Consider the following 23445-nt stretch of genomic DNA (forward strand, 5'->3'; position numbering starts at 1 on the left):
ATTCTTCCTGCAAAAGCAATATTAGGATTCTAAAGACTCCTGACGCCGTAGGATATGCTATGCTCGTATATGCTGCTTCGTCTTTTCGTGTCTCCTGTCCGTCGGTATATCGATGTGCGTATAGTGTATATGCGAGAGGATTCGAATACCGCTTTCTCGCCGTTATACAAAAGATCAGACCTGCGACCACTATTTTTGATATCGATACTGCTGTTTCCCGGACTCCAAAGGGCCACTCAATCCAATTCGACGCCATTCAGCGCTTCTGCCAGACTATCTTTCTCTTCGCTATTCGATTTCTCGCATACCAGTTCACTAGCCTCCCCCGTCATGCCGTCGACTTCTCTCTCTGCTTGAGGTAGGTCGTCCCCTTCTCCGTCACTTCTACTCCCTTCACTCTCATCACTCGGATCCGTTTCTGTCATAGGAGGGGTCGCCTCGCCACCCGTGATAACAAGCGTGCGTCTCACATGTCGCAGATTCCTCTTCAGCATACACATCTCAATCGCAATACCTGGACCAAAAGCACAGCCCACTACAAAGTCCTTCACTTTTCCTGCAGGCGCTAACTCATCCATATCCTTCTGCCGTAGCCTGTCCATCACCGAGAGTATTGTTGCTGAGGATGAATTGCCGTGGTTAATGTACGTGTCGTAGGAGGCACGCATATGCTCTGGTGTGATGGCCATGGCGCGCTCGACGCCTGAAAGGATCGTTGAGCCGCCAGGGTGTAGTGCCCAGTCGAAATCTGCTGCCTCTCGATACTGTGGAGGGAGGTCTGGGAGGGTGGAGAGGAGATCGTTGAAGGTGGGGGAAACGACGCCGGCGGTTAGTTTAGGGACCCGGGGGGAGAGAACGACTTTCCAGCCTATGATTCTGCGTCAGTACTCTCTTCTAAGGGAAGGAAATGGAGAGGGAAGAAAATCAATATATATATACCTAATGGGTCGACGTCGAATCCCAGATCTTCCTCCGTATCAGGGATTATCCGGTGGTCCCAGCCCAACAATTCATATACTGGCTCCATATTGCCATCGTCGATTCCATTGCTTAGCACTGCCGCACTCGCACAATCACTAAATAACGCAACCCCAATTCTTGTCTCCTGCGACTGGTGGATACTATCCAATTCGCTCCTCACCAACAGACTACTGATTTCCAGCGCAACAACCAGCACCCTTGCCCTCCGGCCCATGAATGAACTTCCCAGCGCCAGATTGGCAGCCGTTCTTAGACTCGCCAACCCGCCGCTACAGCCAATCCCATGTAGTAGTACCTTCTCTACAGGCTGTGTCATCCCCAATTGCTTGCAAACGTAGTGATCGAACCCAGGATTTGCGCTATTCGTACAAGTTGTCGAAACAACATGCGTAATATCCAACGGCGAGAGTTGCGCTTCGTGCAGCGCTTTACGCGCAGCTGTCACCGCTAGAGCCACCCCGTCTTTCAGAAAAAGGCAGCAGAGCTCGTCAATGTTCGGCGCGCGGTCCATGTTGGCCATTGGGTGGTCCACGGAGCCAATTGCAGACCGGGTGTCTATTCCAGTGTATTTGTTTATGGTTCGGATTTTGGTCATGCTAGAGATTGGATCATTAGCTAAGGGAAGGGAACTTGAGAGGATGAGCATACGCTGGGGATTCTGGGTAATGACGCTGGACGAGCGTGTCTAGAGCTGCGGGATCGAGGTGATACGGAGGGTATTCTGTTCCCAGCCCTAGTATGGACAGATTCAAGCTCCCAAAGCGGCTGGTAGCCGCATCTTCGCCATCTTCAGAGGAGAGCATTTTGGAGAGCGGGTTATGATAGTCCAGTGCCCAGAGCCCAGTTAACAAGCAGAGAAAACGCGACGGGCGGAAGCGGAGAGTCTATACGTGCAGAAGCAGCGGCTGAGACTTCAGTACCTATAGCTATGTACACGCCTGGGTGGATTTCGTCGCGCGTGTTGGAATACGTCGCAATTGATTAGGACAGGGGTGGTAGTAGCCAATTTGACGAGGATCAAGACTAATTGAGGTCGACGGGTGCCTCTGCTGGGCGACTGTTGTTGTTATATGTGTTGTACGAAGTATTTGGCGGGGGGGCCGAGGTGGAGACTGTACTCGTGCTTGTTGTATGGAGGTGCATGTAGGTTCTTATCGACCACCTACTTCGTAGTTACGTCAGGAGTTGGGGTTGGAATAAGCTGGCAGTATCTTTGAGACTTGGACAGGAGCCAAGATATGGTTATGAACCTTTCTTGCTTGGCTTGCTTCGTCTATCGTGAAGCCTCCCGGCCCCGTTCTTCTCGGGTTTGGTGTGCCACGATGGTGAAACGGCATGGCTGGAAAGATAACCTGTCCTCGAGGTCTTGCAGCACGGATTGTCTGAAATGCATGGCACTTCTAGTCCGGGTGTCCTCCTGTGCTTGAGGGCTGACGCCGTTTGGAGCTTGAGCCAACCAATCTAACGATCACACCGTAATGCCGGTAGAGTACTTGGATTGGATTGGAAGGAAATGAATGAAGTGTGAGAGGTATGAAATGTGTACTTCGTAATGGATGTGCTAGGTGCAAAGTATGTACCTTATAAGTTAGGCATGTAGGTAGAAGGCAGATTGCCCGTCACGTGTCGAGCCATATTTCCGCAGGTACGAGTATGAAGTACAGACTCTACATACCTTACTTAATAAGGTACATGTCTAGATATACTTCCCTCTGCAATACAACGCAAGACAGATTATTATTGTACTTGATATAATTGATATAATCGATACAGCACATACCACCTCCCAAGCTGCCGAGATGATTGCCTCGATCCCACTCTCCCTCCCGTTCTGGCTTCACTTCGCCATTGAACTTCCCGCCTCGCTCAACTTCTTCTTCAACCCAGCACAACAACTTCCATCTCCCGCACCGCAAGCCCATGCCATCATCAGACAATATGCTGTTCTTCTACTCGTCTCGAGCTTCATTGCCTTCATATTTGCCCGCCGCGAGGTTGACGGCACTAGTAAGAATGTTGCCGGCGCGCTGGCCGTCTACCATGTGGCTCCGCTTGCGAGAGCCCTGAGTCGGGTTGTTAGAGGAGAGATTGCGTCGACGAAGGGGCTGGGAGGCCCGCTGCTGCATGCCTCAGCCCATGGTGCTTGTTTTGTGGCGCTCGTGAGGCTGTATCTCATATGAGCGTGGATATTCGATATGGTCGTGCAATCGACACCATCGAGGTACAACCTCCATGCCCGTCCAAGGCTTTGCCTGGTGTACGATCAGAACAAGGTGGAAACAGTGGGACGGTACGAAATGATACTCCGGAGGCCGAGACGTTCTGAAAAGCAGCATTACTACCTCTACCAGATCTCTCCATGCATGACAGGAACACAACTCCGGTCAAGAGTCAAGACCCGCCATTCCTCGCAAACCCAGAGCAGCCTTGGCAGTATTCTGTATCGCAGTACAAGCAAATATCATCATGGGCTGCTCCTCTTTCTACCGCCTTTGTTCTCCCGCAACCATCAGCTTTTGCCATCTCAGTAGCAGCTATCCCGTCGAGTGGTGCAACAAACTCTAGCCAGGCCCGTTCCTTCTCACTCTCTAAGTCGTCAATGGCAGCTTGAAGCATCTCAACCTCGATTATATCCTCTAATTCCAGCTCCGGGTCTCTCCTTTCATCCGCTAAACGAGACCGGGCCCCCTCCAATTGTTCCTTCAGGCTATCTCTCGTAGCTCTAAACTCACGGTTTGCTCGAATATGCGACGTAATTGCCTCTCGCTGGTCACTCAACTTCTGGATAATTGTTCTTTCCTGATGGAGTTCTCGGGATAGAACGTGTATCTGCTTCTCTGCCACCTTGCGCCATTTCGTTTCCTCGTCGAGTCGGTATAAGACATTTACAAGGTTTCCTTCCAAAGAAGCGTTGCTCTTTATCAGCTTATCACCAACATCCAAGGCCTCCACAAGACCGCCTTCCAGAACAGTTTTACCTTTCGCCAACTCATCTGCAATGCCCCTAACGCGGTCAATTACATCAGAATCCAGCTGCTTTCTTTGCTCATAGCTGTGGGAAGCTGTTGCGACTTCAACGTGCGTAATGGTCCCTAGACCTTGCAAACTAGAATCCGGCGCTCTGTATTCGTGTAGTTCGCTGTTTCTTTCTAGTTGTTGGGCCGATAGCTCAAATGCTTCCCTCGCGTACTTTCTATGTGGCGACTGATCATCCAATTCTTCGTCTTTGGGCTTTTGGATTGAGATATTTGCAACAGCTTCCCGCCTAGCAGCGGAAAAGCCTGGCATGCTAAATTGGATCGAGGGCTTGCCTGCCTGTTCCCGACCATCCGTAGGCTCAAGGTCCAGTGACATCCACCCGTCGGCATGGCAAGTGGGCAGGTGCTCTAACCCGAGCCCCTCGACATAACCTTCCTGGCTTTGGTGGTACATGTCATCATCATAATCTCCTTTCACTAATTTAAGATGTCCTTCAAGATATGGCGCCATCCAGTTGACATCCGCTTGCTGGAGCTCGCATTCCTGGCCGGTAAGGTAGGCTATCAAGCGGAGCAGACGATATGCATCGGTTTGGAGGAGGCTTGCAGTTCTCTTAACAACGCTCGCTGCCATCACCCACTCCGTATCCGTGTTATCCTGGAGTTTATTAGGTTCTTCGTTCTCGCCGCCTTCACTCATCCTCCATTTTATCAGATACCTTTCGAGTTTCGTCCCTAGGTCTGCAACGGGCAATTGACGTGTATCGTCCCCGACGCCCGCCCCCTTTAGATCATCTCGCCCCAGATCCTGGATTTTCGATTGCTGATTCTCTAGAGAATTTATCCAACTTGTCGCGAATTCAAAGTCACCTGACAGGCGATTCTGCATCTGCTCACGTACTTGTTGTCTCGCAACAGCTTCCTGTATTTCCCAATCCTCCTCGTCTGCCAGACGATGTTCCTCTTCGAAGTCGTGGATCTGTTGCATCTCCAGTCTCTCATCCTCCGAGAAGCTCCTACTCAGCATTTGGTAGACCTCCTCTAAGTCATCTTCTGTTGACATAGTTGCAAAGATCGTTAGACGGTGAGTTTGAAGGCTTAGCAATTCTCAGGGTGCTGCCAGCCAGGCGGATATGATGATGAAAATAAATGATAGGTCTCAATGGAAAAATATGGCGATTCTAAGTTCATCAACCCCGTTCCTTTGTTCAACTCTGTGCTTCATTCTCAATGCTCGCATAGCTCTATCTCAAAGAGACCTATGCATAGAGCCTTTGTCCCGCTTCTATAAACGGCAGCCAATACTCTCACCGTGCTTGCCACATCGAAAATGCAAAAGCAGGGCATTATTAGTGTGACCGGCCAGTCTTTGAAATTTCGCAATGACGAAATCAGGGCGGTCCAAAGAGAGGATACTTGAACTTTCTCTTTATTGAAACTTTACATTATTGATCCACAATCCGTAACGTACATTTGCAATTTGTGCTTGCCATTTTAAATTCCAGAGATCATGCAAGATTATTTCGGATGTCTCGATTCAGCTAACTTGGAAACAAGCTTTTTGTGTGCCAAATAAAGTCGAGAGCTTTATCCAGTGGTGAGTCTCGGAGAGCGGAGCGTGAACCGCCCGCATCCAGCCGGCAGTTGAAACAGTGCCCAGGTATTCGACGGGCCATACTCCAGATTTGTCGTCTTTTTAAGCACATGCCTGTCAGTAGTGGTCGGTTTGGCTAAACAACATTAAGCGGAAGACGGGCCTGTGGGAGATTTAGCCGCAATGGGATATATTGCAAACTTGTCCCTAGTAGTGCTAGTTAGCATGGCGTACGAGGCACGGTCATGTGGCTGTCAAATTGATTAAGTCGATAGCAGAAACTGGGGAGACTGTGGGGCAGACCTGGAAATCTGGGGAATCGGGCGTCGTCCTGCATACTATCGCCCTCCCTAGAAAGCCACGGATGAACCCTTGGAATGTCCACATGCGGCAACTCAAGGACCGAAGCAATATGGCTGTAATGACATGCGCGTCAGAGGTGATCAAGGAAAGAAGTATTTCGGCGTGCTATCCGTGATAGCCGCGTGGCTCTCCAGGACTATAAGAATGAAGGGAGGTACCTGTTGGAAAAGTGACAGCTCCCTCTTCCCATCCCATATATACATATTTAGCGGTTGTCTGAGTTCATCATGAAGGCCGTTGCTTCCATTCTTGCCCTCGTGGCCACAGTTCAGGCTCATGTAAGTCGTCCATTGATAACATTTCTTTTGTCCACCAGAAGTCGTTTTACGATTCATCCACCACCTTTTACTTTGCCATACTAAAGCCTAGCAAACTCTATTATTTCTACATCTGGTTGCTAACTATAATTCTCAGTACACCTTCCCATCTCTCATCACCGGCAGCACCACGACACCTGAGTGGCAATATGTGCGCCAATGGACAAACTATCAGTCCAACGGCCCCGTAACGGATGTCTCCTCCCTCGACATCCGATGCAATGCTGGAGGAGCCTCTAAGTCGGCCGCTGGGATTCAAACCGTTGCCGCCGGCTCTCAAGCTGGCTTCACTGCCTCTCCAGACATTTATCACCCCGGCCCACTGATGGCCTACATGGCTAAAGTGCCCTCCGGCAAGACGGCTGCTAATTGGGATGGAAGTGGGAACGTGTGGTTTAAGATTTTTGAGCAAGGGCCGACGTTTGGCAGCCAGCTGACGTGGGCAAACAACGGTATATACTTTTAACTCCTCCCTCCATGTCCTTAGACAAGTCGGTATACTAACATTTCATACCCAATAGGCTATACCAAAGCTATGTTCACGATCCCTAGCTCCGTCCCCGCAGGCGACTACCTCTTCCGCATTGAGCATATTGGCCTCCACTCAGCATCTGCCGCCGGCGGTGCACAGTTCTACATCTCGTGCGGACAAATTACAGTTACGGGCGGTGGATCAGGAACCCCAGGCCCGCTTGTTGCGTTTCCTGGAGCGTATAAGGCAACGGATCCGGGACTGATGATTAATATTTATTACCCAGTTGTGAGTACTCCTTTGGCTCTGGCCTTTGTTCGGGGTAAGGCAGGAATGGGAATGCAATGATGCTAATGAGTGCCAATAGCCAACCACGTACCAGATGCCCGGTCCTGCTGTTTGGAAGGGATAAATCACCTAACTGGGTAAAATTTCGGGTGTGATAGGGGGCGGGAGTAAGATGTAACGGGTATGACTGATGTATGTTAGGGCAGATGGGGGGCATTTGTGGCCATGTCATAAGCTATGGTTGGGTGAATATATGATATTATATCCATACAGAAACTTGTACTACGTACCATGTCCGCTATTCAAGGCGCAGGTTTCTTGAAGAAGGTACTTTGAAATCGAAACTTTGGTGGCCGAGACTCGTAGGAGACCTCCAATCCGACCGCTTATTCTTTTCTTATCTCTTTCTCTTACCGCGCCGCGTCCCTTAACTACCGCCGACTTTAGCTTCCCAATACCCAAGAATAAGAAATGCACATTATCTGGGCCGTAATGAGATTCCCACATTATCCCTTACTAATCGTAGCCGTAGGAGGCTGGTAAGGCAGTCCTATCTGTTCTATACGTAGTGATCGATCTCTCATCGCATTTTTCTTACCATCTACAGTCACGAGGGCAAGCTACATTAAGAGTGTGCAGCATACTATTAATCAAAGCAAGCCGTGTAAAGGAGAGACCAAACAAACGTAAACATATATTCTTATGACCATGAAAGAAACACTACAACTAAATGACCACGCGTTAAATTAATCACCCAAAGCAGAAATGCATCAAATATAGTTATATGTAATATTATCACGCCTCAAATCCATCTAGAGCTTATATACCCGCACGACTTTACACTTAACCACCGCATAGAACATCGCCCAGCCAAAACAGACTCGAAAATACCAACATTAAAATCCAGGTATCAAGGTATCATAATGCACTGCGTCCCACCCGCTTGCTACCAACTCTAGGGGAACATCCTTGTCGCACCACCCATCCATCATTCTGTGCCCAACATCATCAGTCATTTGTAAAGGTATGGAGACGCAACCCGACGCAACCCAGTCTAAGTAAGGCAGCAAAAGAACAATGCAACCAAACCCCGCGAGAAACAAAAGCAAACCCAGCCCGCCTCCATTAGCATACCAGTCTATATACTACCGATTCCGATAGCCAGAGCAAAGATTTTGCACCCGGCTAAAAACATAGACAATGAGGAAGGCTCAGTGCCGTCCCCAGGACAAAAGCCAACTGCGCCAAACAAGCAACAAAGATGGTATCATGAATTCCAAAACCGAGCCAGACCCAGACATAGACACAGACCTAGTAGCTCCTCCCCAGATATATATAAGCGAAAATGCGGGCGGAGGCTTGCGGCAAAAGAAATCACGCCTAAACACAAGAGCTATCCCAACCCAAACCGTGAAGCGTCTGTAGTATGGGCTGCTCATGAGATACAGACCAGGGCACCTACACAGGGCGAACACTATGCATTACAAGCACAGAGAGTCTCGTAACATGCAATGATTTAGAGGCTCATCGTCAGCCATTCCCATTCCTGTGGACCGGTACCCGCACCGGCTAACCCATGGTGACTAGCCATGACCGCCCCAGAAGGTTGTCCACCCATGCTGCCAATATTAGGCATTGCTGTGCCTCCAGGTGCTACTGACCTCGTCATTCCAAAACTGTTTGCAAGATCCATATTCGACATGCTACCCCCGGCCCCAGCCATTCCCGTACCCAGAGGCTTCGCTGCTGCTTCGTTGGAGCCTGACGAGGTCGCTGGAGAGTCAACGTCCATACTTTCGATAGCGCTCACGCTCTTGCTATGGAGCCTTTGCCTCTTGGGCGCCACCGCAACACTTGATCGAGGGGTGGTCGATGCTGTTGCACCTGGCCCAGGGGTCGCTTTAGGGGGTGCAGCTGCAATGGGCACAACACCTTTACCACCGCTGACTGCAGTCGTACCCACCGATGACCCTGCAGAACCGTGATATGACGTCGGCGTACTTCCTGCAGTGCTGCTTCCATTCCCCACAGAGCCTGTAACAGCTTGGCTCTCATTGGGGCTCCTTCCATGAGCACCGGTAGGCGTCGTATTCGGCGCACCTGGTGCTGTGTTGCTAGAGGCGACGACGAAATTCTTTCTGGTATTCGACAAATTACTTGATGACGCACTGCCTAGCTTCTTCGATCGGGTGGAAGATCCACCAGATCCACCGATAGGTATGGAGGCACCAGAGCCACGGTTGCGTTTCTTGATGACGTCTGTTTTCAAAGAAAGTGGTCGAACAACACCATGCAGCTTTAGAAAGAGACCACAGGCGTTGCAAAGCGGGTGTCCCTCTGCATTCCGCCGCCAAAGCGGTGTGGTTTGGGTGAAGCAGTTCGTACAAGTAATTGGGGCTCCATTTTCCCCTGGGGTGCTAGCAATGCTAGCAAGATTGGTAGTAGATCCATGCTTTGTACTGCCTGGAGTTGACGGGCGGCTAGGAGCCACAGACGAGAACCCCGACATGTTACTTGGATCTGCCGGCGAACCTGGGGTCGATTGAGCCGCATGGTCAAACATACCGCTATTCCGTTGCCCCATCAAAGCAGCATTGGGGGTAGAAGCCGTACGTGGAATCTTTTGCCGTCGGTCACTGTTATTCCTTCCCACGTTGTCGGAGGGAGACTGTACGGATCCTTGAGTATGGCCCAAAGAGCCACCTGAGCCATCCCATTCAAGAGAGACAGAGCTCATGTCGGTTGTCGTTCCTCCAATTGTGACTTGCTTCCTTGGTGGGCCACCTGGGTAACGTGCAGCCTGCGTGTTAAATGATTTGGGGAGCGGAGTATCCCATGGCAAAGATCCACCGGGCCCAGTGTCCATCTTCGAATCGTCCATCGGGGATGGCGTGAAATCGTTTTGCATTATGAGGGTGCGATCAGCAAATGCCGCCCCTTCCTCATCCTCGTTGTCCGAATCTGCCCCAAAAGTGAACATATTTTCGCTGCCTGTATTAATGCCTGGCGACCGGGTGGAATGATCTGGCTGGTAAACCTGACTCGGATCAATATGCTGGATCATGCCAAACGAAGCGAAGGCATTGCTGGTCCCCGGGGGGTTGGCTGAGGTGAACATCGGCCCTCCGTTGGCATTGTACATGTATTGAGTGGCCATTGAGTTGGAGAAGTTGGACGCGGGGGCGTTGAAGGTATTTGAGGCTGGATGTCGCATATCCATGCCTTGAAAGTACATATGTTCGTTTTCCAGGATTGGTTGTGGGGTCGAAACTGCGGATGGATAGGCACTTCCCGGCGGTGAATAGAAGTCATTTGAATTCATTGAGGAAGAGGGCATTGACGCGTTATTATAAAGGGCGGAGAAAGGACCATGATGCACGAGAGGGGAATGAGATGGCGAGAAGGAGAAGTTCTGCTGGAAATGCCCCGCAGAAGCGGCTATGGGATCCTGCTCCATATTAAAGGTATCAAGATGAAATGGAATTGCTGGGTTATTATACTGTGACATGTCGGGGAGATGATGTTGATCCAGGGAATAGTCATGTATATCGGTATCATGGTCTGGATCGCTGGGGATTGCTATTGCACCCACAGCTGAAACGTTGGGAGAGAAGTCTGCTGGGCGTTTCCTCGTCTACGAATCGTTAGTAAAAAGTAGGCTCCTTATCACGAGTGGCGCAATGGGAGGCAATTAAGAAGTCTGGGATTAAAGAAGTAGCAACTCACGCGTCTCTCATCGATGCTCGTCTTTCGAATATGTCGCTGAACATAGTTGAACTCTTCATCAGTCCGAGGATTGTGGTGGGGAACAGGAACAGATTGGGGGATCGAGAATTGCGAGGACTCTTTTCGCATCTTGATGGGGATCGCCGAGGCCAGCGCATTGGAAGACTTCTCGGGCTCATTGTTGCTGAGTTCTGGGGAGAAGGACATGCCAAGCCCAGCCGGCGTCGAGATATCTTCGGAGAATACAAAGTCGTCGATATTCATCGCATCTGGATCCTCTGCAATCGTAGCGGCCCTTTTATCCGACGACTTCCTTAGCTGTGCAATGCCACTAGGAGTGCTGGTGGCCTTCTCCTTCTGCCTGGCCAATCTGGGAGGGAAGACAAGATTAGAAACTACACTACACTACATGCATAGCGGAAATATCTGGAGATAACATACCGAGATGCTTCCTCCTGCTGCTTGCGCGTCCGTAGATTCATGGCCATCATGCGCCATGAGAGATTTTCCATCCGCTCCTGATTGGGCAATTGCTTCTTCGTCTTGCTGTAGAGCCTCCATATCTGGGTGCCCAATGGGTCCTTCCTCTGCATCTCATCTGGGCTCTCGAGGTCGTCGTCCGCGGCGTCATCTCTCCATGGCCGGAAAAAGCTCTCACGCAGCAATTCCTTGCGCGCACTGGCTGTCGCCGAATGATCCAGCTTGTCCCGCGCGGCCGAAAAGCTCCCGTTGGTATGCGGTCCCGCGACTGTCGTCCTGGCTTCGCTCTGTTGCTGGTGGGCGGGTCTTCGAGGGAAACGGTAGTCGTGATCTGTTATTGACGTTGATGATGATGAGGGTGTTGGGTTCGACGGCGCCCCTCCGCGCACATTCACCGTGCCAAAGGCGCCCTGGACATTGCGCAGAATCCCCCCACGCTGCTCATAGTGCGGCGCTGCGCCAGACATTGAGGGACTGGGAGCGACGACACCGAACACTCCTCCTCCGGCGGACCGGGCTTTGCTTTCTTGAGGTGAATGATGAGCGGCGCAACGAGGAGAGAAGCCGGCGTCCGGATTTCTTCGGGGCGTGTGGTTCGGGTTGTGGTGGGCGAGGACGATGTTTGGCGATTGCCCGTCGTTAGCTCTGGCTCTGTGGTGTCGTCAGGTTTTCCTTATCCGGGTCCACCGCACGGCGTAGTAATGAGGCCGTTTCCCTTGGATGTCTGGCGTCTGGCGGACGTGGGACTGGGAAGCGAGGAATGCGACGCCGGTGGGGGATGAATGAGCCTGAGTCCTGCGAGGAGTCGAGGATTGAGTATCGAGTATCGAGGATCGAGGATCGAGTATCGAGGATCAACGGGCCCAGGCCAATGGGGGCGATGGTCGTTGTGGTTGTGGTTGTGGTTGTCGTCGACCTGGCTGAGGGACAGAGAAGTATCGAGTACACGAGCGCGCACACGCAGGTACTCGTAGCGTCTCTGTATAATAATAATTATTATTATTATAACACAGTGCTTCGTACTGGCGTGGCCTGGCTGTAACTTTTTTTCTGATAAGGGCGCGACGACGTTGTAGTCGCAAGCTGCAGTCAGGGCAGTTGTAGCGGCGATCCGGGTCGGCGTAATAGCATACTGCGTGGGCGTAGGAGATGTTGGAGGTGTGGCGGTCGTCGCAGCTGGAGTTCGACCAGCTAAGGAGGCCAATTCACTCGCCAGTTTCCGAAAACCTGTATAGAAGCACTCCCGAGATAGATATACACATTCACCTTCACCTTCACAGCACCGCACCTGCAAATGGCTTCCGAGCAGAGAGTGCTGGGCAGAGCGTGGAGCGTGGAGCGTGGAGCTTCGTAGAGCGCAGAGTCTAGAGTCTGCTACTACTGGGAGCCTCTCCCTCTCCCTCTCCCCCCCAATTCTCCCATTCTCCCATTCACCCATTCTCCCACTCTCCCACTCTCTGGCGCCACAATAGTCCCCGTCTCACAGCCCGATAATTATCAAATGTCCACTATTCAACGGGCCTACAGCCCGGCCGATGGCCCCACAGGGGAAACCTACGTACTGTCCTGTACGAAGTATATACCACCTATATGTAGCACCTACGAGAGCGTACGTAAAGTACCTTACGGAGCAAACCTCCAAGCTGCCGATATCACCGAGCAGTAGTGAACACCCACCCACTTCCGTACTACTGATGTTTTGATCATTGATCATTGACTATTGATCATTCATCCCGCCTACAAGAAGACCGCATCTTTCGGAACCCCGCGGGGGGAGCCGAACCGCAAGAACTATGATTCCCAGCAAGAGGTAAAGGTGGGAGATGGAGAAGTCAAAGGTAAAGGTGCTGGCTCTGTGCTATTTGCTTTGCCCTCTGCTTTTGAGTCTGTCCCCCCGTTAAAAGCTTGTGGTAAGTCGCATAGCAACTCCACGACTCCACGCATGGGGTGGCAGGTCGAGTCGGGTCGATGCGATGCGATGCGATGCGATGCGAGATGCACTACTTCATACGGTGCTTGCCAGAGCCCCTGCCTGACTCGAGCCATCAGCTACTACTAAGAAACTCTCTCTCTGAAAAGCCTCCGTTCGGACTTCGACCCCTAGCCTCCCGTCTTTTAACACCAAGGCCGATTCTACTGAAAGCATTCAGCATGGTTTCAATGTGAAAGTCAATGTGAAAGTCCGGCATCCCATAGCCTGAGCCCTTCCTTGGTACTGTACGTCTTGCTGAAGCTGGGAAGCCCAGGTGTCACTTGGCGGTGAGCAACGGAGCCAGCTGCTAGATGTTCCTTTCTAATAAGTCTCTTGGGCCTGAGCAGTGGCAATGGCAGATGCAGACGCAGATGCAGTGGAAGGGCAGGCTGCATGTACAGGGCTGGTGTACAGTACAGCACCCTGTGCGGGGGGAATCAGCAAAGAATGCATGAAACCTACCTTGCGGAGCACACCGTGAACTCAAGTAGCTTGAGTGGGGGTTTGGAGAGGAACTCGCCATTAAAGCTTCTTTACTCGTGGCGGTTCGGGCCCTGGGTTGGCAACTCGAAGGTGGAGCACTACTAGGTAGAGCTTGTGCCCTATTTTCTTTTGGCGTCTTCATCTTCTTCGTCAGTCTCGCCATCCTCCTGGCTTCCTGGGATGTATTGCTTAGTTGTATTTTGAATCTCTCATAACTGCTATACACTGCCTTTCCAATGGTGGGATGCAATTCGCAGCTTCCGGGAAGTCCCGGACACCTGCGAGAGGACTCTCTCCAGATGCCCACCTAGAAATTTCAATATCGAGCCCCGACCATCGGCTGGTTCGAGGGCATATACTTCCGTATAATTCGGCGGTATGCCTATAGCCGGCCGCATAGCACAGTACGTCGGATGTGGTCGTCCAGGAATCTTCCTGTCCGGCTATGGCGTCCCCATTTTCAGGGTTCGCTTGGCCCGGGAGCCAGGGGTATCGCATCTCGTACCAGAGTACAGTTACCAGTTACCAGTAGTCTGTACTCTGTACTTGGTGGTAGTCGTGGTTGGCATAGTACTCGAGTACGCGTACTCGTACGACAAAGAATATTTTCAGAGTGGAGATTTACATGACTTTGCTGGGGCGGCGACTGGTAGTGGACGCCGCAACCAAGAAACATATGGAATGCCGGGAGGTCTCGACGGCGGCTGAAGGCGGCGTCTCCTTTCCATGATTATATAGGATCTCAATCTCCAGAACATGCCTTATTCCTAATTCCTTGATAACAAGATTGTAGGTCCCCAAAGCTGGACCATATCCTGTCTAGTATGTGGTTGGCCCTGATCAATCATGGCTGCTCTTCAATACTCGTACCAAGTTAGAAAAGAACTACCGTCTGAAGAAAAGGCACCGCTAGTGTTGGCGCCCTTCTACTTAGCACCTAAACAGTAGAATAAAATAGAGATGCAGCCTCTCATAATCTAATCGCCCACCTATGTGTTGAAGGTTGTCCTGGATGTCTGGCAGGGCGGCTAATGAGGTGGGACCGCACAAGCTTAGGCATTACATCCCGAGGCTGCTCCTAGCGGTGATTATCGGCCGTTCGAATATGGCGGTTTGTTTGTAGGAAACACTCGTACAAGGACCACAATATCCAGGGGTTTCGACCTATCTCTTGGTTACACCCTGGAGACCTAGAATGTTGGTTAAGCGAGCACGTATTGGACGACTGTTTATGGCGAGTGATATCAAAAAGGATTCTGATTTTCAGAGACATTGACGTCAGTATGTGCAGGGTTGAGCGCCCGATAATTAACGTTAAAAGAACGTGGCACGTCTAGTGCAAACCTTAGAGGGATAGACATGGGCCAGAGTGTGCTCCACAGTCCATAACCCCTCCGTCCAGCTGGGTTGGGAGTCTTGGGACTCTGTTCACTCCGTAGGTGTTCAGGAGACCATTTTGCTGGCCTAGGGCCCTGACAATACTAACAGAGCCAGATGGTATTTGTCCACTTCGTGGGCCAAAATATCGTCAAGGAGTAGCAAGGTTCAGTGATTTAGTAGCAACCGCATACATTTAGATACTTTCTCAAGCACTCATTGAGAGCAAAATCCGGGCATGTATATAGCGGTTCACGCACGCCCTTGCTTTTAATCCTAGATTCCGTCGAAGCCGAAGCCGAAGCCGAAACCGCATCGAAAGAGTGAGTGTTGTTTAATAAATGTTGTTTGGTAATGCAAATGATTTGTATGTGTATCCCATACTCCCTAACACAGTCAGAACCACCCTTATCGACTCCATAATTGATATCCCGAAATGCCATCGCGGCGATATGTCTAGTGGTCTACTTCGTAGTTGTTCCAGGACATTAGGCCGAGCCTACGAAATAGTGGCTAGTAGCGCATTCCGAAAACTCCCGAATGCCACCTTTACAGATGTTAAAATTCTCGAAGGCGATTTGGAGATCCAATTAATATGGGGAGTCTCACTTGCGCCAGACTTGCTGAGCGCTCCACTTTCTGACACGTTGCGGCCGTAATAAGGCCCCAGAACCCTGGATTGAATTAGATTCCAAGTCCCATAGTGCGGCATATCTACCGTAGAGATGCGGATTCTGAGCGCCCCTACTACTTGGGCCGTCGGTGAGGCGGGTAGCAATTTGTGGGTTTTGTTTTTTTTGGATCGATTTATAGATTCGCTGCTTTACTCCGTATGGGCGACCTTGCCATCACACCAAGGTTGCTGTTTGCTCCCTGGTCAATACAGGATGCATGGCGTCTCTCCCTGGCTTTTGGTGCGTGGTGTTTAGGGGTGCCGGAACTATTTTGTCCATTACACCAATAGAAGGGATTGGTTATGTGGGCATCCATGAAACCTTCAAAGAAAACACGAGATATTTTCGAGGAGGCGATCGTCGACCGCAGTTTATCCATGCCGTCCCCGACTCCCCGGTATGTATCAACCAGGGCCACTTCGCCGACTCGATGGCATTTATTGCGTCGTCCATCGACTCCATCCTCTGTGGTCACCCTCCGCACATACAGCACAAAAGCGAGGGAACTGGGTTAAGAGCGAGTCAGGGCCTCGAGGTTATGGCGGGCCAGGCCTTTCGTTCGTCGTTGAGGATTCACGTCGCGGCGGTTGGGGACTGGAGAATTCGCCAGCAGTCGCTCTAGATTTTAGAAGGACCATTGCGTTCAATGAACCTGAATATGCGTTTCCCGCTCCTGCCCAGGAATATTGGCTGATTGCGGATGTTTCGAGCCTTCCCAGCGAGGGCACGTAGTGTAGCTGGCCCTCCATTCTGACATGTGCAGATGCCCGCTATGGACTGTAACCTGTCCTCCGTACCTAGTAATGCAGCTGAAGATGTGGCCTGCAGATATGGTAGTAGTGTTGTGTAGTGTAGTGTAGTGTAGTGTAGTGTAGTGGGTGAGATTATTCCCGGCCTCCACTGATAACGCCCCATGGGATGACGAAAATACGCGACACAGGTGCGAGATAACCAACTCTGTACCAGATAAAGGCGTGGGGGTTCCCGTCAAGGATTGATGGTCCTCCGTACGCCCGATTTGGACGCGACTCTTGGATCACGAATAATTGTCGCGCAAAATGGTGTTTGTCCCGAAAGTCGTTCCTCGGTCCTGAAGGGACGTCCTCGAGTACTCGGAGGAGGCGTCGGCGAGTGCTCCGTCCTAGAATCTCGGAAGCAGGCCTCCAAACAGCACACCCCCGATGGGCCAGCGGGTGAATCGGGGGCCTGGGAGATTGATATGGGCTTATGATGAAGTTCGAGAGAGCGTCGAGTAAGCCATGCGAGGATCAGACTGGCGATATGCTTCTTGACTTCGCCCAGTCACGCGATATCATATCACGTGTCGTCGCGAATCTGCTTCGTCCATCAACTACTCGAAGTGAGGTTGGGGACATCATACCTATACCACCAACTGGCCAACCAGCCTGTACTTCTGTAGGTTTCACACTCCAACGCGGTGGGACTGGGTGGGCAAGGCCGTGCCTTTATAGACGTCGAGAGCCTCTGCCTTATCAGCGCTCCATTTGTTATGGCATTGAGCACGCGGCCTCGCCTTATTGTGGAATAATTTGCATAGTCACACCATGCTGGGCCTCCAAACGGCGAAAGGGACATAGGAACAACCTGGCTCTGGCTGTGCGTTAGACTTTTATGGGGTTGTATTGTCCCTATCTCCCCGAGGCCAGGCGTTTCCCTGATTCTCGCCATATCAGTGCGGCCAGATAAGTGATTGCAGCACGTTGTGGTCCAAAAAACACAGCCGCCAATTCACGGTCAGTCTGTTATCACTTCCCTGGGCTGTGGTGCCATCTACAAGTCTTATCACGAAGCACATAGGAGCTGTCCTTGTGTCCCGGATACTCGGTATCTGCAGTCTGGACTGCATTCAGGGATGCCACGCGGTCAATGGGTGCGATAGGAGAGTCGAAGTCTGCTGCGTGTAACCCCGGACCGGCTCCCCATCTCACGCATGTCGAGAATGACGCATGGGAGTTGATATAGGCACGGTGATATTGAGAGATACGCATACCAGCCAACGGGTCTCCAGACATGACTGGCGCTGATACAAGACTGTTGCAGATACCCAAATATCCCTGTAATCCCTTATCTGTGGCTAACAGCTCCCCCGAATTTCTTATATATTCTCTGCCGTCCGCATTCATTGATCTTTCTTCTCCATCTTTCTCTACTACATTCTCCTCTCTATGCAATATGGGGTGGGCTACGGCCTCTGCCGGACCCCAACAGTAGCTCGCAATGCCGTCAACAGGAAGGGGAATAAGTTACGGCTTGGTAAATCTACAACTACTACACTTCTTCATCAATATCCCGGCCTCCTTTAGTCATTCCTCAAAGTCAGGAGGCTCATTGGTCGGAATCTTATCATGGAGCAGTATGATAGACGTTTTCCTATACATGTTTGTCATTAGTTCAGCCTCACTTTATCCCAGAATTTCTTTGCTCCCATCGCCAGCAATCCCTCGCATACACTATCGTCCATTAGATAGATACAATCGGATTGTAGTAGGGGATATGTTTTCAAGCATCACCGTCAATGATTATCTGATACTCATCCTTGTATTGGCTCTCTCTCTCTCTCTCTCTCTGTTAACCCTTACACAATTATTTGGCATGTTTCTCTATCGCTTGTTTAATATGTGGTGTCTAGTGACTCTTTTTCTACTAACAACCATTCTATGTCCAACGAATGGCCAAGTCAGAACTATTAGCCCAGATGCCCAAAGACCCTTCTCTGCAACCTCAACTTCGCAATCCATTCCGGCCTCAACCTCAGCCACTTCATCGCTCAACTCTAGCCAATATCAGCTTCTCAGTTATTATAATGAACTTCCTGCCAACAGCTCCGGCCGCGCCATGGTGCTCACCGGCTACTATATCAGTCCACCCTTCCCATTGCTGGACATGGTAACAGTACCACTATGTTTGGATGGGGGGTCGGCACTACATATATACAGCCTAGAAAATATCTGGTATCTGGCCTCTCCACCTGAAGCCATTGGCTTTCACATCAACTCACTACAACTTTTGACTCCAAACTGATAATGCCACTGCGGCCTCACCCTTTCCAATATCTCGGCACTGCATGGCCCAGCATACTGCTCCTCTCCCTTCGCCGGCCCCACTACCTCACCATGCGACGGGTACAACTACCTCGCCCATTACGAATTTAGTTCCACTACCAACAACAAAACCTCAACTACATCCAAGTGCAACCGGTGGCCCGTCCAGAAGTAACCCTCAAATAATGTGGTGGGTATGTGGCAAGACATTGGCCAAGGTGCCGCCTCCGTTATTTTCGTCATGGTCCTACTACTATGGTAGGCCAAGGGAAGGTACAAGGCTCACCACGATAACATTGCTTCTGGTACGCCGCGCACTTTCTAAACGAGCGGTACGCCCCTTCATATTCCACCTGAAGACACTCTGACATCAACCAACTCATGTATGAAAGCTGATAGTCGGAGTGGTTTCATTAGGGAAACTACTTCCGGGTTTATATGGCGCCTCTTCGCCACCATTGGATCCAACCGGAGTAGGGGAAACAGAACGAAGGCATACAAATGCAGTTGAAGCGTGGAGGAGGTTCATAAATAAGGATATCAGTGATGACGAGGAGTTCTGTACAACGCCCGCAGCAGAACCGAAACCCAACTGCATAAGGGCACTAGAGCTGAAGTTGGTAGAGAAAGCGAAGAATACGGGGGATGATGGAGTCAGGGGGGAGGGCCATGCATCGCCATTGAAGCTTGATGATGTGACGGTATCGGTTATGATTGGGGATTCTTTAAGTGGTACGAGAATAAACAGCCCGAGTCTAAGTCCAACTCCCGTTTCGAGTATGCGAACTTGGGAAATCGCCGTCTTCCCTGGCTTCTGGAAGGATTTGGGCATGACTTACACCGATTTTGGGTGTTATGTGGGATAAGGCGGAACTTCCTGGTGATAATCCGTCTTCAGAGCCTCAGAAGCAGGAGAAAGCAAAAGGGGTGGCAAAGACCCATATTTCGAATCGACATACCTCAGATGATTTAAGTGGAATAATAGCTATGTACGCGGGGGCTGCGTGGCGGGAACTTTCAACAAAAAAGAAAATGAGGTCGGAGATAGGGAGTAGAAGGAATGAGGAAGGTAAAGCAACTGAAACTTCATCCAAGTGGGATATGGGAGAGGAGCTGCTAGGTCAAACTAAGCCAAACTTAGCAAAGGAAGAGATTGATTTATTATTCAGGTCTGACGTACACATTAGTACCGCTAGTAGAATAACTGCCCCATAGAAGAATGTTGTATATCAAAAAAGTTAAAACGCGTGTTTGCATACGCAAGGTCCGACGACCTCGGCCGGCATTAAATACAGTTGATATTCTGCAAGCGCAAGCTTCTCTTGCTATGATACCTAGGAGAGGTTCACAAATTGTAATGAGCAAGCAAGAATCTATTTCCATAAACCCCACGAAATCGCAAGAGCAAGGTGGTAGGAGAAGTACATTTCTGATTTCAGAGCTTTGTACCTCAGCCCTGCTATCCGCCCAAATCAAGGAGTTTTGCGTAGTCCGGGAGCGGTGCATGTTAGGTGTACTTCTCACTTGGTGACCATTGTAGATAGAATATAACTGTTCATATTCTACATTTCTGTTGTAGAGCGAGAGTTGTGACAGCCATATTTATTGATTGCCTTGTAAACAATTGGTAAATAGCGAGTAACTAGTAAAATACGAAGTGACCTTGAGATCATGTTGCAACTTGCATTAAAGATTGTACAGATAATAGCGCAGATCATGAATATAATGCTTGTACTGCCTGTGGAGCCTACTGAAGCGGGCAAATTTGTAGACAGTATTAGAAAGATAGAGTGGTCCATTCTCGGGAGTTGGTGTACACCTAACAATGACAATGCAGAGTAAGATATAAAACAGTTAGGAAGATCAAGTACTTGCTAAGCTTACTACAGTAAATTGTTGTGTGCATAAGAGGAAATGGGCAGATTGCGGATTCCTGGTTGGTGTAAATATCGCGTCCTTGGAATGGTATGGGCAAAGCCAAGAAATAATACCACCTACAGCTCTGGAGTGGTTGAATTCTCTGGTAGGTATGGGTATATCCGACACCGCGGGACACATATCTGCAAAAGCTCGCGAGAAAAGCGACAATGCTGAGGGTGGGAGAAGATCAAACTTCCATTGATGCAGCGCAGGAGCAAGCAAGAAGAATTTCTTCAAATGTACATTTACGCCATGCCAGTTCGATGATGCGTCCTTTCCTCCCAAAGATGAGCGGTCCGTCCCATCCTGAAGCAGAGATGTGCTTTCCATCTACTTTCGAGAAAGTCCAACCACAAGTCTGATCAAGGACTCATCTTCCCACTCAACGCCCCCGCCGAATTCCTTCCTCCATCCATCGTGGTCGATTTATCTATGTGGTTGGGTTGGGGTTCATCTAGAGACCTGTTAGCGAAGGGTAATTGGACAGGGGGAAATGACGATGCGCACCTTTCGCTTGCCACCGGTGAGAGTAACGTTCACGAATCGGCGGGTATATGTGATGCGCTTCTTTGCGCGGCCCTTGGGGGTCTTCTTCTTCTCTTGGGGCTCAACCTATTGATCCGAATCCATCAGCATCTCGTCATCACACCGCATGTTGTTCGAAATCCACAAGCCTTGAGCCTGCTATGTCCAGTATAATATCCGTTTCGGCTTGACCTCTTCTTGGGAATTTCATCCCTAAACCAGCTCCACATCTGGCTTCCCATTCCGTCCTTCCAGATTTGGGGTATATCGCGTACCTTTGGTGTTTGAGACTTGACCTTTCCGGCACGAGCGAGGGATCCGTGAACCTTTCCCATGATTGCGGTTTATCGGGGTTTCGATTTTCGACGAGGTTTTCCGATCTGGGGAGGTGGCGATGCAGGTTAGCTGGTAATTCTGGGACGCGCTGCGGCAAGATTTGTATTGTCGTCTCCGCAGACGAGGGAATATGAGATTTTGGATCTAGGTATCAAGGGCAGACTCACAGGTTGATGGACGTGGGTTGTTTCGATGGAAATAGGGCGAAGTCGTCGATATTCAGAGTGTGGAATGGAAGGCTCGCTTACGCTTCGGAGCTAGGGCTCGAATTTGTGCGTGTCAGGTGATGGTCATGTGATATTAGTGCCCGGTAGCCGAGCCGATACAAAGCCGAATATCACCCGAGCGAGCTTCCGGCTTCCGGCTGTGCGGCCTCAGGCGGAAATGACCCCACGAAAGCGGGGCCTGCGCCATAATCTGATGATCTGATAAGCAAAGTAAACATTCCATGTGTCAAAGTGGCGCTGCCCAGAACTCCACAGCTATCATCGTAGCGGAGATATAAAGGAACCAACGCCAATCAATAACAGCTGTCCGTCTCTGTCGCTCAAGTTCTCAACCGTCGCCCTGAACAAAGCGATGTCGGATGCCAGAAGAAGCTCGATCCATTGATACCAAGACCAACCGCGTCCTCCGGATACCTCCGGACACCGCCGCCCGTCGCTTCTCCTCATCCTATTTAGCTATTTAGCTACGCAGTTCCCAGACTCCCGGAGTTTCAGACTGCTTGCTATCTCCACGGCCTACAAGATCACCCCATAGCTTTCTCTCCTCGCCCTCTGCGAGCTCCCAACTCGCAAAATGCAGGCCCTCGCCCTCCTCAGCGTTCTCCTCCCCCTCGCGAGCTCCATCTCCATCCCGGCTGCTCCTCAAAACATCCTCTCCAACCCTTCCCTCTCAACCATCCCGACCTCCTACGAATCTGCCATCCTCGCCCGCCGCATCCTCCACCTCACTCCACTCGGCACCCTCTCGACGGTTTTCCCCTCCTCCTCCTCCTCCTCCCACGATGCCCATTCAGTCGGCCATCAGCCAGAGGGCGTAGACGGAATGCCAATCGGCCTTATGGACTACATCTCTGAATGCGAAGATACCGGCGACCCAACCATCATCTCTATGGGCATCGCGACCTCATTCCGGAACGTCGCTGCCGGGTCGAACATCTCGCTTTCGGTGCAATGGACTCCTCCTTCTCCTCCGCATTCCGCTGCCGCACTGCCGCGATTCTCCCTGCTGGGGTATCTTGAGAAGATCGACCTCGACGAAGAGCAAGGAAAGGAAGAGCAATTGAAGAAGTGCTACACAGAGCACCACCCGGATGCGAAGTGGTGGCTGCCGCCCGGAAAGTATGTGCATAGGAGTGAGTGGGTTAGGCTTGTGGTGCAGCACGTTTACTGGGTTGGCGGCTTCGGGGACAGGGCATATATTGGGTGGATTCCAATGGACGAGTGGAGGAGTGTTACTCGGGAGCAGTGGGAGGAAGTTAGATTACCTGGAGAGGAGGGGAAGAAGGGCTGGATGGGGTGGTTGAGGGATTTGGAGTTGTAAGTCCTGAGCCACTTGGAAATAACCACGAAGGTTTGGGTTTCGGTCTATTGCCCTAAGTGGGCATTCGGGGTGGAATAGAAGTTGTTATCCCCCTGAATGGTTGCCATAGTTCACCTACGACGGGTAGCTAGGTTTGCTAGTTCTAGTGAAGAGAATAGCATATTGATGCATCTATTAAACAGCTAAATATATGAAAGTTGATGCTAAACGTCAGGAAAACAAGAATGCCTGGTATACCATCTGCCTTCAAGACCAGCCAAGCATTTAATGGTCTCGCGCCATTGCAAAAGCAACGCCATGCTCATGAACCCCCACCCCCACCTTCCATCCAAGACGCCTTCTAAAATTG

At 50.7% G+C, this 23445-nt stretch overlaps 6 protein-coding genes across 6 annotated transcripts; 2 read left to right on the forward strand and 4 right to left on the reverse strand.

Annotated features, from left to right (window-relative positions):
• Positions 1-236: 236 nt before the first annotated feature.
• BP5553_04443 (Thiolase-like protein) lies at positions 237-1784 on the reverse strand (the record flags this gene model as incomplete). Its single annotated transcript, XM_032013066.1, has 3 exons — positions 237-868; positions 940-1577; positions 1630-1784. 3 exons carry the CDS (start codon positions 1782-1784, stop codon positions 237-239), a joined length of 1425 nt encoding a protein of 474 aa, XP_031869666.1.
• A 1588-nt stretch (positions 1785-3372) lies between these two features.
• On the reverse strand, positions 3373-5022 carry BP5553_04444 (uncharacterized protein; the record flags this gene model as incomplete). Its single annotated transcript, XM_032013067.1, has 1 exon — positions 3373-5022. The coding sequence occupies one exon, from the start codon at positions 5020-5022 to the stop codon at positions 3373-3375; it is 1650 nt and encodes a 549-aa protein (XP_031869667.1).
• Positions 5023-6143: 1121 nt separating this feature from the next.
• Positions 6144-7117, forward strand: BP5553_04445 (uncharacterized protein; the record flags this gene model as incomplete). The annotated part of the gene is made up of 4 exons (XM_032013068.1): positions 6144-6194; positions 6331-6685; positions 6755-6993; positions 7073-7117. 4 exons carry the CDS (start codon positions 6144-6146, stop codon positions 7115-7117), a joined length of 690 nt encoding a protein of 229 aa, XP_031869668.1.
• Positions 7118-8509: 1392 nt separating this feature from the next.
• BP5553_04446 (Glucocorticoid receptor-like (DNA-binding)) lies at positions 8510-11666 on the reverse strand (the record flags this gene model as incomplete). The annotated part of the gene is made up of 3 exons (XM_032013069.1): positions 8510-10627; positions 10720-11089; positions 11161-11666. 3 exons carry the CDS (start codon positions 11664-11666, stop codon positions 8510-8512), a joined length of 2994 nt encoding a protein of 997 aa, XP_031869669.1.
• A 9486-nt stretch (positions 11667-21152) lies between these two features.
• Positions 21153-21547, reverse strand: BP5553_04447 (40S ribosomal protein S30; the record flags this gene model as incomplete). Its single annotated transcript, XM_032013070.1, has 2 exons — positions 21153-21299; positions 21488-21547. 2 exons carry the CDS (start codon positions 21545-21547, stop codon positions 21153-21155), a joined length of 207 nt encoding a protein of 68 aa, XP_031869670.1.
• An 802-nt stretch (positions 21548-22349) lies between these two features.
• BP5553_04448 (FMN-binding split barrel) lies at positions 22350-23227 on the forward strand (the record flags this gene model as incomplete). Its single annotated transcript, XM_032013071.1, has 2 exons — positions 22350-23092; positions 23206-23227. The coding sequence occupies 2 exons, from the start codon at positions 22350-22352 to the stop codon at positions 23225-23227; spliced, it is 765 nt and encodes a 254-aa protein (XP_031869671.1).
• Positions 23228-23445: the final 218 nt, after the last annotated feature.

Source organism: Venustampulla echinocandica (assembly GCF_003357145.1).
Source record: "Venustampulla echinocandica strain BP 5553 chromosome Unknown scaffold_2, whole genome shotgun sequence".
NCBI classification, from domain to species: Eukaryota; Fungi; Ascomycota; class Leotiomycetes; order Helotiales; family Pleuroascaceae; genus Venustampulla; species Venustampulla echinocandica.